The sequence below is a fragment of the Artemia franciscana genome, chromosome 1, assembly GCF_032884065.1.
Source record: "Artemia franciscana chromosome 1, ASM3288406v1, whole genome shotgun sequence".
Classification (NCBI taxonomy): Eukaryota; Metazoa; Arthropoda; class Branchiopoda; order Anostraca; family Artemiidae; genus Artemia; species Artemia franciscana.
Window position 1 is genome coordinate 60,499,776 of NC_088863.1, and position 19,999 is coordinate 60,519,774.

Below are 19,999 nucleotides of genomic sequence, written 5' to 3' on the forward strand. Positions count from 1 at the left end.
GCTCATTAAGATCTGGTCACCCTTTCGTAAGTTACAAATACCTCAATTTTCAAAATTACCTCCCCCCTCCCAATTCCACCAAAGAGAGCAGATCCGGTCCAGTTATGTCAGTCACGTATCTTAGACAGGTTTCTATTCTTCCCATCCAGTTTCATCCTAATCTCACCGCTTTAAGTATTTTCTAAGATTTCCGGTCCCCCCAACTGCCCCCCCCCCCAATTACGTTTGATCCGGTTGAGATTTAAAATAAGATATCGGAGTTACGAGGTCCTTCTAAATATGAAGTTTCATGAAGATCCGATCACTCCTTCGTAAGTTAAAAATACGTTATTTTTCTTATTTTTCAGAATTACCCCCCCCCCCCCGCAATTGAGCGGATCCGTTCCAATTATGTAAATTACGTATGCAAGACTTTTGCTTATTTTTCCAACCAAGTTTCATCCCAATCCCTCCAATCTAAGCGTTTCCCATCATTTTAGGTCTCCCCACCCCAAACTTCCCCCAATGTCACCAGATCCGGTCAGGATTTAAAATAAGAGCTTTGAGCCACGATATCCTTCTAAAAATCAAATTTCATGGAGATCCAATCACCCGTTCGTAAGTTAAAAATACCTCATTTTTTCTAATTTTTCAGAATTAACCCCCCCCCCCCAACTACCCAAAAGAGAGCGGATCCGTTCCGTTTATGTCAATCATCTATCTAGGACTTGTGTTTATTTTTACCACCATGTTTCATCCCGATCCCTCCACTCTAAGTGTTTTCCAAGTTTTAGGTTTCCTCCTCCCAACTCCCCGCCCCCATCACCAGATCCGGTCGGGATTTAAAATAAGAGCTCTAAGACACGATATCCTTCTAAACATCAAATTTCATTGAGATCCGATCACCCGTTGAAAATACCTCATTTTTCTAATTTTTAAGACTTACTCCCCTCCCCCCAACTACCCCAAAGAGAGCAAATAAGTTCCGATTATGTCAATCATGTATCTGGGACTTGCGCTTATTTTTCCCATCAAGTTTCATCCCGATCCCTCTACTCTAAGTGTTTTCCAAGATTTTAGGTTTCCCCCCTCCAACTCCCCCCAATGTCATCAGACCCAGTCGGGATTTAAAATAAGAGCTCTGAGACACAATATCATTCCAAACATCAAATTTCATTAAGATCCAATCATCCGCTCATAAGTTAAAAATACTTCATTTTTTCTATTTTTCCGAATTAACCGGCCCCTACTCCCCCCCCCCCCCCCCCAGATGGTCAAATCGGGAAAACGACTATTTCTAATTTAATCTGGTCCGGTCCCTGATACGCTTGCCAAATTTCATCGTCCTAGCTTACCTGGAAGTGCCTAAAGTAGCAAAACCGGGACTTTAGGTTTTCCCCCTCCAACTCCCCCCAATGTCATCAGATCCGGTCGGGATTTAAAATAAGAGCTCTAAGACACAATATCATTCCAAACATCAAATTTCATTAAGATCCAAATACCCGCTGATAAGTTAAAAATACTTCATTTTTTCTATTTTTTGCGAATTAACCGGGCCCCCACTCCCTCCCAGATGGTCAAATCGGGAAAACGACTATTTCTAATTTAATCTGGTGCGGTCCCTGATACGCTTGCCAAATTTCATCGTCCTAGCTTACCTGGAAGTGCCTAAAGTAGCAAAACCGGGACCGACAGACAGACCGACATAATTGGCGACTGCTATATGTCACTTGGTTAATACCAAGTGCCATAAAAACTAAAGATCTGTTTAACACCAACTATTATCAATAAATAATGTACATTCTAGTTTAGGGGCTTCTTGCAACCTTAGAAAGTAGTTGAGTTAGGCGAATAAAACTTTCAGGAATGAATCGAGGGCCAAAAATATGGTAAACGTCGTGTTTAATAGAATATTAAGGTTGCTAAGAAATAGACATGTCTGTAGAAACAAAATTATGTACTGAGTCTAAATATAATTTTCCTTTATATTTAGACTCGATTGCAATCAGAAATGAATTCAGGTTCAGGATAAAATTCTGGTTCCAAAGGAATCTATATTTCTTAGCAGTCTCAGCAATAAATTTATGGCTATCCCAAAGAGCGTTAAAAATGTGAAAGATCAGGTATGGAAAATTCCCAAAGCTGCCAGTAGCAGAATTCAATAGAACTCCAAAAGCTGTCAACATTGTAGTAGCACAACTTGTGTTTTGACCACTTTTCTTTGAGCAAAAAGTATTTTTATATGTTAAAATTGCATTTTCTGACAACATCTGCCATCAAATTTGAAAACTGCCAAATAGCATTGCTATTTTACCACCCCACTTTTGGAAAAGTAATGAAATATATACGTGGCCATTAGGAGGGGAGAGTAAAGTAAAATTGAACTTCAGTTGCTATGTGGAATTCGGTTCAAATTCTGATTTTAAATGTGTGTCTCAGCTGTCTGTTTCTCAGCTATCTCAATATTATGTTAATTGGAAAATTTACCAAAGAACCTGTGAGGTATTAGTTAGCTGCTATGTCTACCCCTTTCTTATTTATGTGTCTTAAAAAATTGTAGACATGTCAGATCTGTATCTATCTGAATTGAGACACAAAACATTATAGGATAAGACCATCAGTATAGTCTAGGCTCCATGACCTAAATATGCAATACCTCCATGACACATCTGTTTCATGCAATCTCAAAGTACTTTCTAGTCATATTGATCCTGCTTATCATGATTATAGCAAGGAATAGGTTATCCCAAGGTGTGATTGACCCTTAAAAATGGCCTGAAAAATCAAAAAGCGTTAAAGCTCAGCCAAACTCAGAAAGACACAAGAAAGTTAAAGTGAGTAGAGAAAAAATAGTCACTGTTACTGATTGAATTTCATTTTTCCTGGATGAACCAAATTTAAAAATAAGTTTATAAAAGTAATTGATTAGGAAATCATTTGTAATCTTCTAGAAAAAGAGACATTGAATAACTTAGCTAGATAGAGCCTTCACAAAAGAAATGAATAAAAATACAGTTGAACTTTCACAGTCTCACATAGATATTTAAAAAAGAGGCTATTCAGCCCAATAACTACATTAGGCTACATTAGCGTATTTATGAAACTGAATCTGTGAAATAGATGATGAAAATATTTTCTACTAATCCACCTATTATTGGTAACTCGTGTATGTCTATAACTATCACACTTTTTTTTAAATAAGAACTTTCTTGAAAAAACAAGTGTTCATTTCTTCACATATGGGAATAATCTTGATGGAACTAATCATTAATAAAATGAATATTTTATCTACAAAAGTTGTTATTGCAGTAATCCAGAATACGGAAATTATTGTTTCAAACCATCAGAGTAATATACAAAAAGCAAATACTGCCAAGAAAAGAAAAATTGCCGTAAAAAATAATTTATTAAACATTGAATTACTTCATAAAAAAACATGGTCAAGAATCCAGCTTTATTTTAACAGTGGTTTCACATTAGCACCAGCTGATCTAGAAGAGATTTTTGAATGGCTGGAGGGAGATGGGGCTGTCACTAGATAGAAGGTGCCAAGAAAACAATAAAGAATCAAACAGTTCGTGGTAACGAACTGTAGTAAGGAGCGACCCGGCTCAATAGTAAACGAAACTCTAAAAAACGGAATTTCGATGCTAAAAGATATATCAAAAGAATCGGATTTTTATGCTGATTTCAAATATATAAGTTTCATCAAGTTTAGTTATTGTCATCAAAAGTTACGAGCCTGAGAAAATTTGCCTTATTTTGGAAAATAGGGGGTAACACCCCCTAAAAGTCATAGGATCTTAACAAAAATTACACCATCGCATTCAGCGTATCAGAGAACCCTATAGAAAAAATTTCAAGGTCCAATTTACAAAAATGTGGAATTTCGTATTTTTTGCCAGAAGACAAATCACGGGTGCGTGTTTATTTGTTTTTTTTTTTTGTTTTTTTTTTTCCCCAGGGGTCATCGTATCGACCAAGTGGTCCTAGAGTGTTGCAAAAGGGCTCATTCTAACGGAAATGAAAAGTTCTAGTGCCCTTTTTAAGTGACCAAAAAAATTGGAGGGCACCTAGGCCCCCTCCCACACTCATTTTTTTCCCAAAGTCAACGGATCAAAATTTTGAGATAGCAATTTTGTTCCGCATAGTCGAAAACCATAATAACTATGTCTTTGGGGATGACTTACCCCCCACAGTCCCTGGGGGAGGGGCTGCAAGTTACAAACTTTGACCAATGTTTACATACAGTAATGGTTACTGGGAAGTGTACCGACGTTATCAGGGGGATTTTTTTGGTTTGGGTGTGGGGTTCAGGGGAGGGGGCTATATGGGAGGATCTTTCCTTGGAGGAATATTTCATGGGGGAAGAGAAATTCAATGAAAAGGGCGCAGGACTTTCTAGCATTACTATAAAAAAAACAATGAAAATATAAACATGAAAAAGTTTTTTCAATTGAAAGTAAGGAGAAGCACTAAAACTTAAAAAGGAACAGAGATTATTACGCATATGAGGGGTTCTAAAAATACTTTAGCATAAAGAGCGAGGTATTTAGGAGGAGATAAACACTTCACTCTTTATGCTAAAATTTTTTTAAATAATTTCAACTATTTATTCTACGGCCTTTCTGATTCAGGGGTCATTCTTAAAGAATTGAGATAAAACAAGATTTAGTGTGAAGAGCGAGGTATTAACGAGGGGACTAACCCCCTCATATATATAATCAAAAATATAAGAATATAAAAGTTTGTTACGTAAGTTAATTCTTAAGTTACGTATTTTTTTTTACTAATAAAAACGTTCGTTAAAAATAAAAGATCTAGTTCCCTTTTTAAGTAACCGAAAAATTGGAGGGCAACAAGACCTCCTTCCCCACCCCTTATTTCTCAAAATCGTCTGAACAAAACTAAGAGAAAGCCATTTAGCCAAAAAAAGAATTAATATGCAAATTTCATTTTAATAATTTATGTACGGAGAGCCAAAATCAGTCATGCATTAATTAAAAAACTTTCAGAAATTAAATAAAAAAAACAAGTTTTTTTAAATGAAAGTAAGGAGCGACATTAAAACTTAAAACGAACAGAAATTACTCCGTATATGAAAGGGGCTTTTCCTCCTCGACACCCCGCTCCTTGCGCTAAAGTTTGATTCTTTCTCGCAACTCTACTTTTTAAAACAATAAAAAACTTTAGCGCAAGGAGCGGGGTGTCGAGGAGGAAAAGCCCCTTTCATATACGGAGTAATTTCTGTTCGTTTTAAGTTTTAATGTCGCTCCTTACTTTCATTTAAAAAAACTTGTTTTTTTTATTTAATTTATATTAAAAGCTGATAGTTTTCAACTTATAAACTATAAGGCATGTTTGACTGCTATACACCACATTATTCTGCCAAATTTACTAAGAGAGTTTTTGAAAGCAAACAAATAAATTATCTGATTTTTTGTTTAAAGGACGTATTTTTGTGTTTGCTTGGATATGCTAGAAATCACAATTTTTAGTCGAGTAGTTTTTAGTGGATCAAGTCACAATTTTCAGTGGAATTTTTCAAAAAAATAAAGAATTTTATGAGAAATGAGAAATGTGGCTTAGATTAGCTCTAGCAAAAGCTTAGTATTATTAAAATTTTGATATTTGATATGGCCTTCACTATGTTGCCCCTTTTCTTCTTTTTGGTGCTTTGACTCTGCCAAGGGCTTTGGGATCAATGAAAGCAAGCTCGGGTATAGTAATCTGACAAATACGCCTCATTTTTCGATGCAGGATCTTTGGTGATCACCCTTTGGCTATGCACAAGGGTTTGATATTATCAATTTTCTTTGTCCATTATCCTAATAGATTTTCTGGAATCGATTTGATGAGCTAAGATCTTCAAAATTTTCTGGAACCATACACCAAAAAAAAAAAAATGCTGTTTCAGGCCTTATGCTCCATAAATGTTGTAGAAAATAAATAAAAGCAAAGTAATACTTAATTTTTATAACCCTATAAACCCTTCAAGCAATTTTTTTGTATTATTTATTAATTTTCAATTTTTTACTTCCACTATTTTATCAGCACGGTAATCTATTTTGACCAGCATAAGGTTCACTAGAGAATGCAACCCCCCCCCCCCAAAAAAAGGGCTAGTGAAAAAGTTCTTTGCTCATAGCTCTCTAGTTTGTTTTCTGCTACTGGACTAGTCTATAACTGTACAGGACACATTCTGGCATGATTGCTCAAAGAATTTGTTTTTCTGCATGATCCAAAATTTTGCTAGTTTTTTTTTGTGATATAGTTTCCCTCATCTCCTTCAAATCTAATTTAAAAATACTATTATACACGCTGCAAACGAACCACTTTATTTTGAACTTCACAAATGTACTTCTAGAAATAAATTTAGCATAAGCGCAATTGATATACTGAGTTCCCTGCTCAGCAGCTAGATAGCTTTCTATCAGCAGCCATCAGGCAGAAGTCTTTCTTTTTCTTAATTCAAAAGTATTTAAATAGCTTTAGAGCGTGTCAGCCATATTGTGGTTCTCGTCTACACACCTCCAATGTACGAAAATATTAGCTTTTCAGAAGAAAACTATTTTAGCCTCTGCTGGAGATTGTCTTTTTTAGCCAACCGTCTAGCGCTAAACAGAAAGCAGGTCGTCCTCATTGGGGATGGGAGGATGCATAAAGAAAGATTTAAAGGAAATGGGAACTTCCGTGGAGGGTGTTAACAGGGAGGTTTCGAATAGGAGGAGGGGCGTGCGTAGCTGTGTTGGCCTTAGGTGACTTGGTGCTGTGATGAGTTGTTAGTAGTAGTAGTAGTAGATTGATTGTAAATACAATATATATTTATCTTTAGTTTAATACTCTCCAGCATCTTATGTGTTTTTATAGGCCTACAGTCTTTAAATGTTTAGCTGCATGTTTAAACACTCAAATTTTTAGTGTCTTTAATTTGCTGAAATATCTAAGAAATCTTGTAGAGCTTTCAGTTTTGTTGCAAAAAGCACCTGAAATACTGCTGAGAATAAATGTTATTCCAAAAAAAAAAATTCAAAATGACCCGCATTCAAATGAACAAAATGAATTCGCACGTTGACTATCTGACTAAAAAAAGGCGACTCGCTTTTACATTCATTTTCCAACCTAAAAAGATTTGGTATGCCAACTGAGGTTTTAAAGTCGTATACTGCAGCTATGTTAGACCTTCTCTTGAGTATGCATGCCCTGCATTGCATCCGGGATTGACAAAAGATCATACTGATAAACTTGAGACGATACAAAAAAGAGCTGTAAAGATTATACTTGGACAAAACTACTCCACATACGAGGATGCACTGAAACAACTCAATTTGGACTCACTTAATAGTCATAGACATGGCTTAACATATAGATTTGGACTAAGTTGTTTGAATTCCCCAACTCATTGTCGTCTACTACCCAACCTTGAGAGCCCTCCAACTGAAGGACCAGTTACTAGACTCCGACAAATAAAAAAGAATTGTCCGCAGTTACTGACTTGCTCAGCCTATAGTACCGAGAGAAAAATATTGACATGACTAATATTTAATGTTTGATTAATATAATGTTTGATTAAATTTTCCTGTGAGTGTTTTTGAAGGTCCAAATTATTTTTGTAGTGACATGCTAATGCTAGATCCGTCTATTGTAGTGAATAAATATATTCTATTCCATTCTATCTTACAATTGTAAGCAAAATATAAATATTAGCTAAGTGACTTTTAACTATTTGATTGGTTTAATTATATTGTTAATAATTTTAGGTTAAGTGTTTGTTATAACCTATCTACTTTAAGTTTGATTTTTCTTATTTCTATCTTTGTAAATTTTGACTAACCCAAACAATTTTCACTTAAGATGTAAGAGGAAAAAAAGGAACTACAATTATGAAATAAAAGACATGAATAGTATCTTACGAGCAGAAAATGTGTTTTGTGTATTACATATCTAACAAATTAAATTGAGATCTTGAGCTCAGTTCAACAATTATGTAAAATCTGACAATCAGCTAAATTACCTGATTCCAAGAAAAGCCTACTGGCACTTTATAGTTTTGTCTCCTTTGACTTTTTTTTGAATTTCTCAAACTTATGCAGCAACTCAGAAATGGATATCATATAAGAGGATAAATGAAAAGTAAATTGGGATAAACGTTTCATGTTTAAAGCATCAGACAAAAAAAAAACATAATTAAAGCTTACTTCATGCTTGCATTTTATTTACAAAATAACCTGAAAGTTATCTAGAGCTTAGAATCAAGTTAGGTCTTTTTACTCTCTGGGTTCCTGTTTGCTTGGTTTCTGCTTTATGTTTAATATAGAGGAGAAGGGGCTTGTGCAAGCCCCTTCTCCTCCTTCTTCAGGAATATAAAGGAAGTGGAGAAAGCGTTAAAATATGAACTAAGGGGATATGAAGTGGAGACCATGGATAAAATTGCCGAAGATCTAGAAGATGCAGCTAAATGGCATAATAGTAAAATATAGTACTGATATGTTAATAAATTCAGAGGGATTAGTCAATCTGGATTTGTCCCTGTTGAATATAGAAACAGGGCGACAAATAGTGACAAAAATAGTTAAAGTGAGATGGGAAGAATATTAAAAAAATTTGCTAAAACAGGACAGAGCTACAGGAAAAAATATGAAGAAAATGAAGAATTTGCTATACCTTGGATGTCAAGGGAGATTTTTTTGTGAGGAAAAATTAGCGACAGCACTAAAAGGATTGAAAAATAATAACGCCCCAGGTGCTGATAGTGTGGTAATTGAGTTTCTTAAATATAGTGGCTCTGAGGTTAGAATAAGTTATTGAAGATTATGAATATTCTTTTTTAGAAGAAGAGGAAGTATCTAGCAATTTTAGTAAAACCCTAATTAAACCACTTTATAAGAAAGGTGATAAAAGTGAGAGAGTGAGTGTTGTAAATATAGAGGCATTAGTCTGGTCTCTGTTTGTAAAAACTACTTAGTTATATGATACTTTTTAGACTGAAATATGTGCTGTAGATAAAGCTTTAAGAGAAGAAAGGTTTTAGGAAGGGTAGAGGGTGTGTTGATCAAAGTTTCACTCTCAGATTAATAATTGAGAAGTGCCTGAGTTATCGAACACCTTCAGTCCTCAGTCTTATAGATTATGAGCAAGTTTTCAATTCTGTTAATAGATAAGCTTTAGTGAAAACCTTATCTTTATTTGGTACATAAGAAAAATACATTAAAGTGATTAGTTCTATGTTCAAGAATAACGCTGGTGTAGTTAAAGTAGGAAATGTTGTTTGAAGCTGGTTTTGTATTAAATCATAACTTAAGCAGTGTTGTGTTTTGTCCCCCTTTGTATTGATTATTTTGATGGACTCTGTCTTGAGGAGCAGAGGAAAGGCAATGGGAGAACACGGAATTGAATGGGCAAGAAAAACTTTCCTGGACTTAGATTATACTGATAATTTAAGCATCCTAGATGTAAGTGTGAGCAAAATGATTGAACTCTAAGATGTGTTGGAAGTTGACGGTGCTAGAATAGGTTTGAAAAATAATGTTAGGAAGGCTAAATTCCTAAGGCTAGGAATAAGTAAAGATAAAAAGGTGGCGTTGGGTACGAAAAGATTGATTAGGTGAACAGCCTCACTTAACTTAGCATTATTATTAATAAAGACCATGGGATCAGAGAAGATGTTGAAAGTTGAATATCCTAGGCTCAGGGTGTTTTTTTCACAGTTAGGAAAAGTGGAAGAATATAAAGTTAAGTCTGCATACCAAGTTTATAACATTGGAAGCCACAGTGATGACACCAGTCCAAACATGGTTGTGAAGCTAGGGCTCTCCAAAACAGGGATGGATATTTGCTGAATGTCTTCCAGAGAAATTGCCTGAAGATTGTTTAGAATATCTGGCTGACTGACCGTATTTTAAACAGTAGGCTGTACGATAAGTGCGATTCAATCCCGCTTTCTTGGGCTATAATGAGAGAAAGGTTGAGATGGCTAGGGGACATTCTGCTGAAGAAGGATTACAGACTACCAAAGATTGTTCTTTTCGGCCAACCGTCTAAGGCTAGACAGACAGCAGGTCGTCCGCGATTGAGGAGGAAGGATGTAAAGAAAGATTCAAAGGGATGGTAATTTCTTGGATGGGTGTAACGAGGGAGGCTTTTGGATAGATTAGGATGGAGGAGGAGCATGCATAGCTGTGTTAGCCTAAGGCGGCTTGGTGCTGCAGTGAGTTGTTATAGCAGTAGTAGTATTGTCTGCTCCTACTGATCTATTAGACGGCATCCAGCATCCACATCAAAAAAAATTTTGTGATTTATTGAAACATCATAAGGAAAATGTATAAATTTTAGTTGTTATGTAATTATAACCATATATGGTAATCTAAATAATATACAAGTTCATATATCCTTGTAAGTAAATTTATCAGTAATGTAAGTAAATAAATCTAAATATTTTAGAGGGTGGCTCATAAAAAGAAGCTAGTTTTTTGTTGGTATAAATATCTAGTTTTTTGCTTAATTTTACATATTATCTTTTTAAAAAAAAGATTAGCATAACTTGTTGCATTGGGCACATAAAAATTTGCAAAATTCAACTAATCCTTTGCCTGTTTTTTTCACTAGGTTTTGACTAAATTTGTAACCATTGTTGTTTCAAGGAATATACTGATGGGTTTGATAGAACATCCATTTACAGAGATCGTTCACTAGAGACGTGCAATGCTGGTGTAAGAAGTTCCTTAAGTCCACAGAATAAATATCATCTGCTGTCAACAATAAAAAGGATCTGTATGCCAAGCCATTTTCCAACGTCTAATTCAGCCATAATCAAATTGTGTGTAGGAAGATTATTACAGGACCTATTTATGCGTAAAATTATAAACAATTTCTTTTACTTTTAGACATATCTGAGTCAGAACAAGATCATTATAGAACTAAAATGGGAAGAGACAAAGAATCGAATACTCAACTGTCTGATGCCACTAGTAGTTTGGCTGATATGTCATTATATTCTGGTGAATATTTTCAACTTGTAATTTGTACAGATGTGTTTCATAGATGGTTGTAATTCGTACAGATGTAATTCATACAGTAGTTTGGCTGATATGTCAGTATATTCTGGTGAATGTTCTTAAGTTGTAATTTGTACAGATGTGTTTCATATGCTTTACGTAGTTAAGAGGGTTTTTTTTCCCAAGTAGTGTGTTAGGTACGTAATATGTGGATTGGGAAAATGATCAGCATCTTTCGCATTTCAGTAAATATGAATATCATTGACAATATGATTGAAACTATCTTTTTGGCAGGCTAAAGAGCAGAGGTGTCAAGTTCAGTCTTTTGAAGTGCAAGTTTGTCATTCAAAAGTCGTCAGTGAAACAAGGCACAATTGAACTTCGTGATTAAATAATTCATTTAAACTAAAAAAAATTTATTTGAATGTAAGCAAGCTTGCACCAAATCTAAATAATATTGATTTTAGTCCGTTTTGAAAATTGGACTGTTTCAAAGATTCCTATACTAGACCTTTCAATACAGGTTCAATTTGGGATTTGTCTCTGGTGTTAATGCAGTTCTGTTAATGTCTTAAGATGTTCATCAGTATGGCTGGAATAATAGTTGGGCTATTGTGTTTTTAAGTAATGATATTTGTTGAATACTGTAATTAAAGTAAGCTTAAAAACCTAGAATTATTTGATACATAAGTAGGCATACATGATTCGTTATTTATGAATAACTGCACTCATGGGTACTCTCAAAGAAAAAGTTGTATGGAAAAGTTATAAAAGTGTAACTGGTGTAGGTGTAGGAAACTGGTGTAGGAAAGAAATTCACTACTGCCATTTGGTGTACTGTGTTTTTTTTTACCCTACACTCTGTATAGCTGTCTTTTCAGATACATGTACAGCTGTATAGCTGTCTTTTAAAATTCATGTACAGGTAAAGCCATCTGATTTATGGCCCAGTGGCCCTACCACCTTAAAGTAAAGTATATTACTTAGCCTGGCATGATTATCCCTAGCTAATCTAGACCTACTTTGTTCATACTACATTTTGACCTTGAAAACAAAAAAATTCACACTGACTATCACAAATAGAAAAATTTCAGCAATATGAAATTGGTGATTAAACATCACCATACCAGACTTAAATATTTTTTGGAATATTCTACTTTTTTAAAGAAGTCACCGATCGCTATGCTTTTCGGTGGCACTAGTAGTTTTTACTCCCTATCTTCATTTATTATTCTCTTACAGAATAGAATAGAATATATTTATTAACTACAATAGCCGAAGCTAGCAATAGCATCTCATGACAAAAATAATTTATACCTTCAAAAACACTCACAGGAAAATTTAAACAAACATTGTATTAATCAAACACATATTAATCAAACATTAAATGTTAGTCGTGTCGATATTATTAAAATGATGGGTAACATTTGGGACAAATGATTTACGATATCTCTCAGTACTATAGGCTGAGCAAGTCAGTAACTGTGGACAATTCTTTTTTATTTGTCGGAGTCTAGCAACTGGTCCTTCAGTTGGGGAGCTCTCAAGGTTGGGTAGTAGACGACAATGAGTTGGGGAATTCAAGCTATTTAGTCCAAATCTATATGTTAAGCCATGTCTACGACTATCAAGTGAGTCCAAATTGAGTTGTTTCAGTGCATCCTCGTAATTTGAGTAGTTTTGTCCAAGTATAATTTTTACAGCTCTTTTTTGTATCATCTCAAGTCTATCTGTTTGATCTTTTGTCAATCTCGGATGCCAATGTGCTTTTATGTTGCTTTTTACTTCCCTTCCCTTCTTACTTACCTTGTTTTTTTTTTATCTTATTATTCTAAGTTTCCGAACATCCAACTTTTATAAGTTTCCTTTTATAAGCCTTAAAAATTCCGATGATTAATAATTAACATTTTTACGAACAATTTGAAATCTGAAATAAATTATTTGTTAAAATAAATGACTAGTAAGGGTGCCATTTTTTACTGATTTTTCTTTATTACGTTTTTAATAATTTAAATTTGGTACTTGCAAAGGTGGAGGAAGGGGTAAATATTTGGAAAAAGGGCAAAAATGGGATAAATGATGGGGAAGTGTGAGTGAAATCTGAAAAATATTGATCTCATTTCTTGGGCAATGGAGTAAGAACCTGATTGCCTCTCCCCGACGTATGTCCTTGACGTGAGTACAAACATTAATAACATGTGCACGTATAGCGGAATAACTTAAGAAGTATGTGTACAGACTAGATAAGGTAACTAATGCGTTGTATCCATGTGTGAAAGATCAAACAGTTCGTGGTAACGGACTGTAAGTAAGGAGCGACGCGGCTCAATAGTAACCGAAACTCTAAAAAGAGAATTTTAATTCACAGAGATATATCTAAAGAATCGGCTTATTATGCTGATTTCAAACTTATAAGTTTCACTAAACTTAGCGTTACTCATCAAAGGCTACAAGTCTGAAAATTTTTTCCTTATTTTCGAAATAGGGGAGGGGGCACCTCTTAAAATTTGAAAAATCCTAATGAAAGTCACATTGCCAGATTCAGCATATCAGAGAACCTTATTGTTGAGGTTTCAACCTCCTATATGCAAAAATGACAAATTCTCTATTTTTGCCAGAAGAAAGATCATGGATGCTTTTTCATTTGTTGTTCTTTTTTGTTTGTTTTTCCCAGGGATGATCGCCCAGTGGTCCATAATGTTGGGAGAGGGCTCGTTCGGACAGAAATTGAAAGTTCTTATGCCCTTTTTAAGTGACCAAAAAGATTCGAAGGAAACTAGGCCCCCTCCTGCACCCTTTTTTCCAACATCATCCAATAAAAACTTTAGAAGTACGCATAGATTTTAAGGCGCAGGGGGGGGGGATGGGACACATCTTACGGGGGGGGGTTTACGGGAGAATTTTCCCTGGGTTGGAAAGTTTACAGAGGGTGAACTTTTCAGCAGAAGTTTTACAGTGGGGGAATTTGCCATAATTCCTATACAAAATTGCTTTTAGGTCTTTCTTTCTCTTTTCAGCCTCAATGTTGTGCGTTTAGTTGTTAATGCCAATTGTCCGGGAAAAATTTTCACTGGGATTGAATTGTTCAGAGGATATCTCTGTGGGTAGGAGTATTTTTCCATAGAGACCTAGCCAGATTTTGTAGCATTATTTAAAAAACGATCAGAAATCAAACAGTTCGTGGTAACGAACTGTAGTAAGGAGCGACCCGGCTCAATAGTAACCAAAACTCTAAAGAATTGAATTTTGATATCAATAGCTACATCAAAAGAATCGCATTTTAATGTTGATTTTAAATATATAAGTTTCATCAAGTTTAGTCCTACCCATCAAAAGTTACGAGCCTGAGAAAATTTGCCTTATTTATGAAAATAGGGGGAAACACCCCTAAAAGTCGTAGGATCTTAACGAAAATGACACCATCAGATTCAGCGTATCAGAGAACCCTACTGTAGAAGTTTCAAGCTCCTATCTACAAAAATGTGGAATTTTGTATTTTTTGCCAGAAGACAAATCACTGGTGCGTGTTTATTTGTTTGTTTTTTTGTTTGTTTTTTTTCCCCAGGGGTCATCGTATCGACCAAGTGGTCCTAGAATGCCGCAAGAGGGCTCATTCTAACGGAAATGAAAAGTTCTAGTGCCCTTTTTAAGTGACCAAAAAATTTGGAGGGCATCTAGGCCCCCTCCCACGCTCATTTTTTTCCCAAAGTCAACGGATCAAAATTTTGAGATAGCCATTTTGTTCAGCATATTCGAAAACCATAATAACTATGTCTTTGGGGATGACTTACTCCCCCACAATCCCTGGGGGAGGGGCTGCAAGTTACAAACTTTGACCAGTGTTTACATATAGTAATGGTTATTGGGAAGTGTACAGACGTTTTCAGGGGGATTTTATTTTATTTGGGGGTGGGGCTGAGGAGAGGGGGCTATGTTGGAGGATCTTTCCTTGGAGGAATCTGTCATGGGGGAAGAAAAATTCAATGAAAAGGGCGCAGGATTCTCTAGCATTACTATAAGAAAACAATGAAAAATAAACATGAAAACGTTTTTTTAAATGAAAGGAAGAAGTAGCATTGAAACTTAAAACGAACAGAGATTATTACGCATATGAGGGGTTCTAAAAATACTTTAGCATAAAGAGCGAGGTATTTAGGAGGAGATAAATACCTTGCTCTTTATGCTAAAGTATTTTTAGTAATTTCAACTACTTATTCTACGGCCTTTCTGATTCAGGGGTCATTCTTAAAGAATTGGGACAAAACTTACGATTTAGTGTAAAGAGCGAGGTATGAACGAGGGTACAAACCCCCTCGTATACATAATAAAAATATAAGGTTATGAAAGTTTGTTACGTAAGTTAATTCTTAAGTTACGCATATTTTTTACAAATAAAAACGTTCGTTAAAATTAAAAGTTCTAGTTGCCTTTTTAAGTAACCGAAAAATTACAGGGCAACTAGGCCTCCTTCCTCACCCCTTATTTCTCAAAATCATCTGATCAAAACTAAGAGAAAGCCATTTAGCCAAAAAAGGAATTAATATGCAAATTTCATTTTAATAATTTCAGAAATAACGTTCAGAAATTGAATAAAAAAAAACTAATTTTTTTAGCTGAAAGTAAGGAGCGACATTAAAACTTAAAACGAACAAAAATTACTCCGTATATGAAATGGGTTGTCCCCTCCATAATCCCTCGCTCTTTACGCTAAAGTTTGACTTTTTGCCACAATTCTACTTTTTAAAACAATTAAAAGCTTTAGCGTAAAGAGCGAGGGATTGTGGAGGGGACAACCCATTTCATATACGGAGTAATTTCTGTTCGTTTTATGTTTTAATGTCGCTCCTTACTTTCAGCTAAAAAAATTAGTTTTTTTTATTTAATTAATAAAAAAACGAGTTTTTAAACTGACAGTAAGGAGCAACACTATAACTTAAGCCGAACAGAAATTTCTACGTATATGAAGGGGGTTTCCATGGGAGAATTTTCCATGGGTTGGAAAGTTTACAGGGGGTGAACTTTTCAGGGGCAATTTTGCAGTGGGGGAATGTACCAGAATTCCTTTACAAATTTGTTTTTAGGTTTTTCTTTCTCTTTTCAGCCTCAGTGTTGCACTCGTAGATGTTAAGGGCAATTGTCCGGGTTAAATTTGTAGTGGGATTGAATAGTTCAGAGGATAACTTCGTGGGGAGGAGTATTTCTCCATGAAGACGCAGCCATACATCGTGGCATTATTTAAAAAACAATAAGAAACTAATAAAAAGATGAGTCTTTCAACTGAAAGTAAGGAGCAACATTAAAACTTAAGCCGAGCAGAAATTTCTACGTATATGAATGCGGATATCCCCTCCTTGACACCTCGCTATTTACGTTAAAGTTTGAATTATGTCCCAATTCTTTAAAAATGAATCCTGAAACACAAGGGTCGTTTATTTGGAGCAATAAGACACTTTTTTAGAAGTACCAACAAACTTTAGCGTAAAGAGCAAGATGTTGAAGAGGGGACAACCCTCTTCATATGCTTAGTAATTTTTGTTCTTTTTTGAGTTTTAATGTTGCTCCTTACTTTCAATTGAAAAACTTAGTTTTTTTAATTTAACAGGAAATCAGTGGCTGTGGCTATTGAGATTGCCTTGAAAATATGAGAAGATTCTGCATGCAGATCAGGGTAATTGTAAACCTTGGTATAAAGATGTGAGGTATTGTTTTATATAGCTATGTTAACCGGTTTCAATTTAATAAACATATCCCAAATAGGAAAAGGCTCGTCAAATTAAAAAGAGATGCCGCTTATTTGGATAAAGGAGAAACACTAGGTAAGAAGGTACTGCTAAATTATAATGAGCAGCCTAAGTCAGGGGCTAATTATGTAAATAAACTGCAAGGAAGCATTTAATCAGATTAGGGTCGTTTTTGAAAATTGGATGACGAAATCGTGAGATAATTATGTTTAGTTTTTTCTTTGAGCTAGTCAATTATTTGGTAACCTTATAAGCAAATAGCTTAATCAGTTAAATCGAATCTGGGTGCAAATATTTTTGCGGGTTGATAAAAATATTTTTGTGTGGCTAGGCCCTGCAATAAAAGAAAGTTCTTTCGAAAACATATAGGCCTACTGCCAGGAAGATTCGCTATTTTTGGCCGAAAATTCAGAAAATATGAAGGTTTAAAGCTGTAAAGTTAGGAGAGGGTTGGTATGTTTTGGCTTTAAGATCCAAAATTCCAGTTACCCTAAAAGGCCCCTTTTCAGCTTTAATTTTCTTTTTTCAGCTTTAATTTTGAAAAATATTTCTGTTTTGAAATTGATTTCAATTATATTAATTTATGACGTGTGTCCCTACCACTTAAGCTACTTATGAAGTTGAAGCCTTATACATAATAAAATTTTTTGTTAAATCACCTATAAAGGAAATTTCTAAACGTGAATTGATTTTAGTTGGCAGGTCCAGATTGAAGTTATTGACATTTTGACTAATGAAAACCACAGTGTTTGAATTACCTGTTCTTTGGCCTGAAATCTTAAAGCAGATCAGATTTTAAAAAAAGGGTAAATAATACCTCTCTTTTTCAAAATTTGTTGTCCTTGACATGCTCCCCTTGTTCCTTACCCTTAGACCTTAGTTCCTCCAGAGCCATCGGTGGCGCATAAGGTGTCGACAAACCCTCTCCATTCGTTCCGCATTGATGCTGCAGCGATGAAGTCTTCCCATTCAGGTAATAGTGATGTACCAGCCGTCCTCAGATCTTGGTCATATGTTCGTCTCAATGTATTTCTGGGGCAGCCTCGCTTTCTTATACCGTCTGGCTTCCATTCATAGGTTGTTCGAGGAAGGTGACCCCTTGTTCCCCTAGTCAAAATTTAAAATGTACTTAACTCCCAAATTTAAAGCGTCCGCTTTTCTTCCTCCTACCCCCCCCCCTGAAAAATAATATTAAAATTGTTTTATTAAACTGCCTAAGCCTTTCATGAGATATTAATGTTAATAATAATAATTAAACTCACATACGAAAAAGAAAAAGTGAAGTAGTAGAAAAGAGGAAAAGGAAAAAATGAACATTCGAATAACAGAAAAACACTTAAATAAACAATAAATTCTTCAATCGCACTCGTAGATAAGGTGTAGTGGTAGAAACTCGCACAATGCTTCAAACGCCCTTTTCTTGGCATTTCGTTTAGATAATGGCACAGTGTCAATCGGGTCCGCTATATTTTGGGTCTTCACAACGTAAGTAATCTCTCCCAAAGGGGGTATCGAAGTAAAAATTTGAGATATTTACAGTATACTGATCTTAGTTTAAGTCTATCGGTTTGGGCAAACGAGTTCCACAAAGACAACAAATAGAGGAGGTAAGGGAGAGCCACTGCTGCGTAAAGCTTTGCACGAATCTTTCACTCCAGGCTAAACTTGAGGGGAACAAGTCTGGTGTAGCTTGATCGAATACTTTTGGTAACTTTCTCGGTTACCAGTAAAAGGGAACTTCAAATATCTTGACCGTTACTCCTAAATATTTCATAGACTTTCCGGTGAAATTTTTTTTTCACCTAACTGTCACACAAGTATTCTTACTGATTGTTTTTTATTTACTGTAGGACTAAATTCCAAAAACTCGTTGTTTTGTGGGTTGACTTGTAAACCAACGCTTTCATATCCAGCTTTCAATCTGTCCTTATTTTTTTGTAGATTAGACCAGCTTCTGAGTGATTCTCTGAACTTCTCTCATCTTCTCGCAGCATAATCGACTTTGATTCTTCTACAGTCAGTAAATATTCTCTTGTAAATTGTGATTAGATCGCAGCTTAGCATCTGCAAATCATCTTAATACGAAAGAAGACTAAGGTCACAAAGGCCAATGCTAATTCCTCATATTATATTTTTTGTTATTCCAGTGTTAAGAAGGACAGGGCTTAAAAACAAATCATTGTCGGAGACCTCGAACGAGCTTAATTGAGTTGCTCAGTTGATATCTGGAGAGCTGAACTTTCAAAAAGAAATAGCTGAGTACCAGTAAAACAGAAGTGTAACTACATGTTCACTAACTCGACATTCAATTAAATTCAGGAAAATCTGCAACTGCACAACTGAGTCAAATGTCGTCGTAATATTCAAACTGCACATAAGTAATGAAGATCCCATTCTATGTGCTTTTTTGATAACTTTTATCAGTAATCTGTGCACAAACGTGCAATTGAGGCTCAGACGGAAGAGTACCAAAGATCTGGGATATACGCCATATTGAAAACATGACATATTGAAAACATAGTACATTTAATCTATAAAATAATCTTAAGTAGATAGCTACTTAACCTTCCATTGATTACAATTCTAATAAAACATGAAACTGAGAAGAAAGGAGAAAACGAGGACAATAAACAACCAGTGAAACAATTGAGAAACTATGCAAATATTTTGGTTAAGACCTCCACTTGACTGTATTCAGTGCAGAATTAAACTAATAAAAATATAAAAAACCAAACCTTAAAACAAAACACAAAGCTAAAATAGGGTAACCCTTTCTGAGTAATGGTGAAAGGGTAATTTACAAGTCTAATAGAAATTTATAGTGCAGAATTGTTATGTAGGTATGAATTAGAGACTATCATTGGTTAGCTCTTTTACCTCCTCGCCAATTTAAATTTGAATTTGCTATCCTTAGCACTCCCATTTCCTTTCTCCAACAGTGCCTGAAAATCTCAACTATTACAGATATGCTCTTTCAAAGGCCTGAATACACATTGTGTCTTTTGATTTATCTTCTCCTTCTCCCTCCAAGTCAAAAATGTAAATCCAATTCACCCATTAATACTCCCTCAAAGTTTCAAATTAATCTCTTAAGCTATTACCAAGAGGTTGTAAATGTTTTCAAAATATCTGGTAACCATATCCATGAGTGATATCCATCGGTAGTCGCATTTGTCATATTTGTCCCCCTTTTCAAATACTGGTACTATTACTGACATGTTCCAATCAGACGGAAACGTCTTCTTCTCTAGTAGCAGACTGAAGAGGAGTTATAGTTCTTCCGGT

The 19,999-nt window shown here is 35.1% G+C and overlaps 1 protein-coding gene across 5 annotated transcripts in view; it reads left to right on the forward strand.

The window, feature by feature from the left end:
* LOC136032166 (GTP cyclohydrolase 1-like) overlaps positions 1 to 19,999 on the forward strand; it is a 75,114-nt gene that overhangs the window by 10,116 nt on the left and 44,999 nt on the right. For 4 of the 5 annotated variants that reach the window (XM_065712365.1, XM_065712407.1, XM_065712357.1 and 1 more), the window contains one exon: positions 10,863 to 10,976. In XM_065712365.1, coding sequence (XP_065568437.1) covers positions 10,863 to 10,976 — 114 coding nt within the window. Of the gene's footprint in view, positions 1 to 8,869; positions 8,888 to 10,862; positions 10,977 to 19,999 lie in introns of those variants that run through there. The other variant, XM_065712373.1, reaches the window with a different exon arrangement.